At 47.2% G+C, this 8,725-nt stretch overlaps 1 protein-coding gene across 2 annotated transcripts; it reads left to right on the forward strand.

Annotated features, from left to right (window-relative positions):
* The first annotated feature begins 29 nt into the window (after positions 1 to 29).
* On the forward strand, positions 30 to 8,517 carry BRAT1 (BRCA1 associated ATM activator 1). 2 transcript variants are annotated; one of them, XM_059861770.1, is made up of 13 exons: positions 30 to 285; positions 655 to 809; positions 1,588 to 1,735; positions 2,832 to 3,216; positions 3,307 to 3,426; positions 3,884 to 3,975; positions 4,225 to 4,343; positions 4,833 to 5,019; positions 5,145 to 5,218; positions 5,793 to 5,895; positions 6,171 to 6,269; positions 7,256 to 7,434; positions 7,622 to 8,517. In XM_059861770.1, exons 1-13 carry the CDS (start codon positions 108 to 110, stop codon positions 8,345 to 8,347), a joined length of 2,565 nt encoding a protein of 854 aa, XP_059717753.1. In that variant the 5' UTR covers positions 30 to 107; the 3' UTR covers positions 8,348 to 8,517. The 2 variants fall into 2 exon arrangements, with proteins under 2 accessions (XP_059717753.1, XP_059717754.1); XM_059861771.1 differs by having other exon boundaries at positions 1,591 to 1,735.
* The last annotated feature ends 208 nt before the right edge of the window (positions 8,518 to 8,725 follow it).

The following is an 8,725-nucleotide window of genomic DNA, read 5'->3' on the forward strand; positions in this document are numbered from 1 at the left end:
CGGCCACTGGTCACGCCCCCTCTCCGCGGGCCACGCCCCCTTTGCGACACTCGCGGTGCGGCCGGGCTGGCCCGCGTCGGTTCGGTTCGGTCCCGGTGGCCCCGGCCATGTGCGACCCCCAGTCCCGCTTCGTGGCCCGGGCCCGCCGCCGCTTCGCCATGACCCGCGAGTGCGCCGTGCTGCTGCCCGGAGTCTGCGCCGCCCTGGCCGACCCGCGGCAGCCCGGCCTCGACGACACCTGCCTGGAGAAACTGCTGGACTGGTTCCGCAGCCTGACGTGGTTCGGTGAGAGCGGGGGCTGGCAGGGGCTGGTCCCAGGGGAGCGGAGATCCATCACGGGAATGCAGAGTAGTTCGGGTTGGAAGGGACCTCTGGAGATCACCCCGTGCAACCCCGTGCCAAGGCAGGGTCACCTGGAGCAGGTGACACGGGAGCAGGGGTCCAGGTGGGATTGGAATATCTGCACAGCTGTCTGAGGTGCTGTGACACCTGGAAATGCTGTGGGTGCACCCGCACTCATCAGTTCTAGCAGCTGGCAGGGCTTAGCTCAGGGAGCCACTTTAGTGAGACAGGACAGTCCTGGCAGGGGGACTTTAGAAGCTCTGCAAAGCTCAGTCCTGGCAGTGAGCTGCTGTTTTCTGCTGTCCTGGGCAGACCCCACTGTGGAGCTGGTGCAAGAGAACCCGTGTCTGACAGAGCTCCTCAGCTCCGTGCTGGCCCTGCCCGATCCCAGCCCCGGCATCCTGTCCTTCACCCTGCAGCTGGCCGGGATCCTCGCCTCCTCCGAAAGCCGCTTCCAGCACCTGCAGGTGAGCCGGGTACCCGGGTACCTGCTGCTGTGTGGCTGTCTGCTCCTTCTGTATGGACAGTCCCTAAAAACGTGCACGTTCTGCTTAGGAAATGTATGGCTTACATGGAGCAGCTCAGCAAAAGTGATTTGACAGCAAAGACTACAATCACCATTCCTGTTCAATTCTTGTGTACAGCTGCTTCTCCCTTCTTTCTCACCACAGCAGGACTGTGAGTGCTGATGGGTAGTGCTTCCATTTCTAGTTCAAAAGAGTTTATGGGGTAACCCTACTCTGGGTTGGACTCCATGATCTTGAAGGTCTCTGCCAATCTAGTCATTCTGTGAACACAATTTCCTAGCAGTCACTGCACAGTACTGCATCCCCGGACAGATCCTGCAGATTTAAACTGCACTAACAGATGTCATTTTCCCTCTGTAGTAGGTTGACAGGAAATTTTTGATTCCCTGCAAAAACAAGGGAGCTTTTTAAAGCAGTGCTTTCTCCACCAGGATACAAAACCCAAAAATCTTCATTCAGGGAAGAGATGTGCACAGGTGGATAAAGCAGTCTGATGGAACTGACACACATGAGTTGTCCTTTAGCACCTGCAAACAAAACAGTTTTGGTTTTGAACACCCTGGTTTGTCCATATGTTGCGTTTCAGCATGAGATTCTGAACACTGCCCATTTTATGATACTTGTAGCAAGAGGAGGTTTCACTACAGCACTGATACTCTTGCCTGGCACAGAGCAGCCCCTTTGCTCACTGTTTGCTCTGTGTTCTGCCCTTCCTCAGCAGGAGAAGCTGCTGGGGAGGCTCTTTGGCCAGGAGGGCCCGCGGGGCCGCGCGGCGTGGGAGGACGCGTCGGTGCGCAGCGCCTGGCTGAAGGGCGTGCACAGCATGCTGCACCACCTGCCTGCCCTGCACTGCCTCTGCTCCACAGGTGAGTGCTGCTGGGGCTGCCAGCTCCCCTCCCTGCTGTGCCCCTTGCTGTGCAAGATAGGTGTCTTGGATTATTTAAGGTTAAAGTAAGCCATTTGTCCAAAAAACGAAGTCGTTCAAAGATGTTGGTTAAGTTAGCTAAGCAGTAAGTTAACTTTTGTTAAGTTAGTTTTGCATTTGGCTTTTTCCTCCAAACACTGAAGGTGGTGCTCTGGCTGAAGGGTGTGCACAGCATGCTGCACCACCTGCCTGCCCTGCACTGCCTCTGCTCCATGGGTGAGTGCTGCTGGGGCTGCCGTCCCCCCACCCTGCTGGGCCCCTGCCATCCCAGCCTCTTGTGTAGGTGGCAAATGAGCAAGATGGGTGTCTTTGTTTATTTAAGGTTAAAGTAAGCCATTTGTCAAGAAAACAAAGTCATTGAAAGATGTTGGTTGAGTTAGCTAACTTTTGTTAAGTTAGTTATGCATTTGGTTTTTTCCTCCAAATACTGAAGGTGGTGCTTTTTACAGAGGGGAAAGAATCTTATAAAATTGCCCTTACAAAATTAAGAGCTATCTGTATTCTTATTTGTAACTCCTACTAAAGGGTACATTTCAGCATGATTTTAGTGCAGAAAAACTAAGCAGAGGCTCATTTCATTTGCAATCCTGTTGTTATGGAGGTATGTAAATTATGCTGCTAGCACCAACTTTAGATCCCATGTACAGAGGGGTCTAAAAGGCTGGGTTGGTATTAAAGTGCAGCACATGCTGCTGTCCACGTGATGGAAAAGTGGTGCTGATACTGCTGTTCATGCTTTTCCTACTGGTTATGTCCAGAGATGGTACAGGCTCTGTCCATAAATACACATTGAGTGTGCTGTCAACTCTCCTGATGTTATATTGACGTCTGATCCTGAGTTATTAAACCCCTGAGGATCTGAAAACATTTTTATTTTCTTCTGTTTGCTTGTTCTTAAGAACTGGCTGACTTTGAGTAGAGACTACAAAACAAAGTATAAGAAAACCCCATCACCACCATGTAAAGCTGTGTGGTACCTGAGTTAGAGGCATAACTGGTTGTTTGTTGCTCCAGTGACTTGCTTTGTTTTCCCACAGGAGGCATGGATGTGATCTTCACTCTGCAAGGGGATCCCAGCCTGTTTGTGGCCTCAGCTGCCAGCCAGCTCCTGGTGCACATGCTCACCTTCTCCCTAGAGTCTGAAACATCCAAAGCTCTCAGTACCAAGGACTGTGACTGGCCAGCCTGTGCCCAGATGATTGTAGAGCACATCAAGGAGTCCCTTCAGTCCAGCTCTGCCTCTCACATCGAGCAGTCACTGAAGCTGCTGAGCAGTTTGTTTGGCAGTTGTTTTGGCAGTTGCTATGCTGCATGGACTGAAGTCCTCTGGTTAGACATAGCAAAGCAAATAGAATCCTTTCTGCTGGAGGAGACTGTTCAAGCACAGCCCCTGCTGGCCAATCTTTTGCTGAACGTGGCACGGTAAAGATCTTGTGGCACCTTGGAGCCCGTGCTGAGATAGATCTGTTGGCCGCCCTGGGATGGGTTACACTTACACTTCTCTCTTCTCAGATCCCCTGCATTTTGTGGCACTGAAGGCAGCTTTTGGGCATTAGTAACTTCTGCTCTGGAACACTTAACCCCAGTACAAGCAGGTCCTCTGGCAGTGGGACTTTTGAAGCTCTGCAAATGGTAGGACTTAAAGCAATGAAATTTTTGCACTGTGCAGGTGTTTCTGCTCCATAATTTCCCTTTAGGTGGTGAAAAAGCAGCAGAAAATCATCAGATGAATACAGCACATACAGATCTTGATTTCCAGGCTAAGTAACCCTTTTTTTCTAAGATAGAAGGACACTTTTGTTGACAAGATAATGCCTCTCTCCCAGCCTCCTTACACAGGATCCCACTCTCTATTTGTATAGCTTGGTAAAGCTGCTTCTAAATTCCAGAGCCATTTTTCCTCTGCTTTCAGTTAGCAAGGGGACCTTGGAAGAAGGCTCAGATTGTGGTACTGCTTTTGTTGTTCTGTCATTGCTGGCCAGTTTAAAAGTCTGCATGAAAATCATTATCCTGCTCAGCATTTGGGGGCAGGTATTTGGGAAGGAAGTGAAGTTTACTTGTGTTGGTAACTGCTGTTTCCTCCTTGAAGCCCACAAGATGTCAGGATTCAGGCACTGACTGTTCTGCTTCAGCCAATGGACTGTATTTTGAGAGCAGCCTCCCAGCCTCTGGAATGTGCAGGTACAGTTGTGACAGAAAAGTTAGAGGCCAGTCTGCTTGCCATTATTTCAAGTGCCTGGTGCAGCCAAAACTGGAGGAAAAAGAGTAGGAGAAGTCAAGGACAGTAGCAGTGTTTGTGGTAAATCCTCCTGCCAATTTCATTTGAAGACATGTTCATACTATATCAGCTGAATATCTTGGTTAACTTTAAAAATCACAGCCTTTTCTATTCACTGATGACCTGAGCTCTTCCCTTCTTTGGTCCTCTAGGTTTGCTGGATGAGTCTGTCAGTGATCCTGCCACTGTTGAAAGTCTTCTGTCCTCCAAGACATCTTGTGCTGGTCTCCTGTGTCAGACCCTCACTCACCTGGAGAAGCTGCTGTCTCTGGTAATATTCAGAGAGGGGAAAAAAGAGCCTGGTCCTTGAAAGACAGTGTTAAGATGGTTGCAAACTTTTTAAGTAGAGCATAACAGAATGTGGAGAGGAGCTGGCAGTGAGGGTTTCCATAGTTTAAGGAAATTTAGCACAGTAGGCTCTAAACAGGAAAACAGAGGGATACTGAGACTCTTAAAGAGGGACTGCACTTAAGTTTTAAATTTGTCTTGATGAGCTTTGTTACCATACCTTGCTTGTATTGCAATTACTGATCCTGAGAAGAAACACAAATTGAGCTGCTTTCCCAAGCAATCAGAAGAATGTCCTTCCATCTGTGCAGCAGTTCTTGGAAGAGAGGAAGATAATTTATTTGTAGTTATTGACACTGTGATACTTTAAGAACCCACTAATAGTTGCAACTTTTTGCTGCCTTCTGACCTAAAACTGCTCTGTACTCGAGACTGTTGCTGGAAACTCTTTCTTTTCTTTCTCACCCATTAGAAACATTTAAGAGTGGATTTACCCTGTGTGTCTTTGCTGCACTCTCTCATGACAATATTACAATTCTGCAATGGCTTCCTGAGCCCAACTTCTCCTCTGGGAAGCACAATCAGTAGGAATCTGATCAATTGCTTCAGAGTGCAAAAGTCAGCTCTTGATGTCCTTGCAGCACTCTCAGAGAAAAAAGGTGAGTTAATCTTTGCTTTCTTATCCAAAACAATTTTACAATTCTGTCTCTTTGGGTATTTCAGCAGGGATTTGGTGGCTCCACATCTCAGTATTGGTCCTTTGGGTTTGTGTTTTCTGTTGCAGAGTGTGACACTCTCATGGGAAGTCTGTTTGATGTCCTTCTGGCATATCTGCAGAGTCCAAACACCAGCCCTACTGTGAGTATAGAACTAGGGAGAGATCCAGGTCTATTGGTGTGCCCCAGTGGGGTGTAATTCTGATAAAGGGTCTGGCTGCAGTTGTTTCTTAGCACACTTTTTATTAGAATATGTAGGACACTTGTCTTGTCCTGGGTGGCTTGCAGAAAATAGCTAAAATTATAGTGAGCAAGTAACTGACCAGTACATTGAGAGTTCTTGAGAAGACAGGAGCCATCATGTCCAAGAGTAGCACTGACATGCTCAGCTTGACACAGTCATGAGGTATTGAATTCTTTTTATTAAGGGGATTTGGTTTTTTGCTTTGCTTTGTTTGAATGACTCTGATGGCAGCTGCAAACCCAGAGCTGGAGGTACTAGAACTTTGTAATGCTAAGCTGAACACAGGTATTTTAGTTGTTTCTTAGAAATTGTATTTAAGCACCATTTTTTGTGACTGGCTTCTTAGTAAGGAGGCATATACACATTTTATTCTGATAAATTCTCTGTAAGTTTGAGGCTAAAATTAATTATACCTTTAAAGGCAGCACTGCCTCCTCCTGTAGTAAAGTCAATCTGCTTTACATTGCTTCAGGTTCTAAAGAAAACCTTTCAAGCTACATCCAAGTGGTTGGTGCACTTGCAGGAACTGTCCTCCTCCAACAGTCAGTGGCCACAAACTGAGAAGATTTTGGAAGGTAATGAAGCTGTTCCAGCTGGGACAAACAGCAGCTAGTGGCACACATGAAATCTGCTCCTGCTTACCCTTCCTGCTCAAAGCACTGGACTCACTTGTTCACAATTATGTTGAATTTAAGTTCAGCTGTCCAAATAGTGCTTTGCAGAGCTCTGGAAGAAGCACCCAGCAGCAGCAAAAGGGATTATATGAGATAAAGTGGTGTAGAGGTTGTACAGTGAGTGTTTCAGTAAGGCTTGTCCATGTCCATTCAGGTTTGTCACTTGCCTTTCACAGATGTGTTGGTGGTGCTGCAGAAACGTTTGTGCAGTCCCTGCTGGGAAGTAAGAGATTCTTCCCTGGAGTTCCTCACTTCCATGGTTAAGTGCTTGAGAGGTAGGTGCAAAGATTTACCAGTTCAGATTTGAGGAGTATTTCCTTTAATGGTGTGAAAGTCAGGCTGGCTGGTGAAGCATCTTCTGACCTGTAACTGGAGGGCTGAGAAAAGAAAGAAGTGTCAAGATTTTTACTCTTAGATCATGAACAAAATCTGACAAAAATATTAATAAACTTACCCTGCTTTTTCTGTAGAACTCAGATTGCTGTATCTGCCTTAATGGCAGTTTTGCTGAGCTAAATTGAGTTGTTGAGACTTGTCTGTCAAGGCAGGTGACAGTGCTTAATGGCAGATAATACCTTCTGGTTTTCAGTTTACTCTGCACTGGAGTCTGGTTTCTTTCAGCTGGCTGGGGGCTGGCCTTTAGGCAGCTAAAAGTCTAAACCTGCTTTACATGCTTGGGATTAATTACTGATTTTCTGCTTTACTGATAGCTCAGGCCTTGCAGCAGGTAGCACTGAGGCAAAGCTGATTTTCCTACAGTAGCTCTGAATGGTAGAAGGGCGGGGAATGTTATCAGCTGCTGTTGTCCCCAGGTCACAAAGGAAGTATCCAACATGCTCAGCTGCATCAGCACTTTACCCTGCAGCCCCTCTCAGTGCTGCAGTTACTTTTGTTTTCTCTGCCATACGCCTGACAGCAGGAAAGGAAGACTGTTTTTTCCTCCTTTTAGCAAAGGCATACATTTGATGAGGCTGGAACCATGTCCCCACTTGCCTGCAGAAAGTTTTTTCTTGCTGTTAAAACAACTCTAAGTGCAATTTTCCAAGTTCCAGTGTCTGTCAGGGCTTGACTAAAAGCTGCTGGGAGAGGGGGAGCCTGACACAGAACATCTGCCTGGTCCTGCAGCAGCTCCTCTCCCTGTCAGCTGTCCCTGCAGGCAGCGGCCATCCTTGTTCGAGGCAAAGGACTGTTTGCATTGGAAACAGCTTCATGCTCAGAGGGAATGAAGTCCCACTTCATTGGATTGCTGTCTTGTTTACAGACCAGAAGGAGTTCAGGCAGTGTCTCCTGTCCTCAGAGGTGCTGAGGCTGACAGAAAACCTGCTGGAGGACCCAGAGAGCTACGTGCGAGCGAGCGCCGTGACTGCAGTGGGACACCTGGCCCCCATTACTTGCTTTGCTCCAGAGTCACCTGTCACAGGCAATCAATATAACAAAGAGGTAGGATAACCTTTTCTGCATGAGCTATTCCCATCAGTTTACTGCTGTACTGCTTATAACTTTCTTCCCAAGTTATCTGCTGATGCAGGCAGGTTGCACAACCAGTAATGAGAAGATTTTTCAGCTCTGTTGTTTTTGTTTCTTTGCATTTTCCTCCCCTCACTGTGCTTTCTCTTTTTGCATCCAGAGCATTGTAGCAAAGCTTCAGGAGATCTTGTCAACAGACTCAGAGGGCTTTCCTAGGAGGGCTGTGATCAGCATCTTCACCAAGTGGCTGAGAGAAGGCTGCACAGGTCAGCTGGACGATACAGAGCAGTTTGTCTCTAGAGTTATCCAGACTGTGGAGCATGACTTAGACTGGGAAGTCAGACTTGGTGGTTTGGAGCTGGTTGAAGTTTTCTGTAGTCAGACCATTTGCCAGCTTTCCCAGTGTCCCTATGCTCCTGTCTCCTCTGCAGTCCCCAGTCCCAGCCCTCAGAACGAGCTGCTGCAGGTGTTTTGTCGAGCGAAGCTGTTTGGGTTTTTGTTTGGATCTTTGTGTGACTGTGACAAACCCGTGGGGCAGAGAGCCTGTGATGTGCTGGTTGGCTTGAGAGGTCATTTCTACCCCATGAGTACTTTGGAGAATCCACAGGAGATTGAAGATTCACCTGCAGGACGTGGCATTGCCTGGTTACAGAGGACACTAAGACAGGGTTCTCTGGCTCAGAACTTCCCCATGGATGGTGATGTTGAGGTGGATTTCCAAGATCCAGAGAGCATGATGTTAGCTTTGGGTGCAATAGACTTACTGGAGCTGCATGATGAGCTAAATAAAAGTAGTGACCATGTGGAGGAAAGCCCTCAGTCCCTCTTACAGGACATCCTTGCTGCTGTGGGGACCGTAGAGGATAATGAAGTTGACTGTTACTGAACACAGCTTTGGCTCTGAGGGAGCAGTGCTCAAGCAGTTTTCTTCTTCTGGAGGAAGATGGTTTTGTTAGCTGTTAAATAGGTTAGAAAATCTTTGCTTTAATACTGATGAATTTTTTTTTTGTTAAGTGTCATTTCCAATAAACTGTTGTTTCTTTTTCAAAGTAAAAACATCAAGAATGGCATTTGTTCTTTTTAAGTTTTCTTTTAAAAAAGCACCAGACCATGCCTACATAAGGAAGCATTTAAAAAAAACAAAAGAGTGACTGAAAACAAGCTGTTGCAGGCTCCTTTTGGAGCCAGAGTAGCTGCAACTGATGGAGACTGGTTTAAAGGGACACTTGTTTTGACCTTTCTGTATTTATTCTATAAACAGAGC

Source organism: Haemorhous mexicanus, chromosome 17, assembly GCF_027477595.1.
Source record: "Haemorhous mexicanus isolate bHaeMex1 chromosome 17, bHaeMex1.pri, whole genome shotgun sequence".
Taxonomy (NCBI): domain Eukaryota; kingdom Metazoa; phylum Chordata; class Aves; order Passeriformes; family Fringillidae; genus Haemorhous; species Haemorhous mexicanus.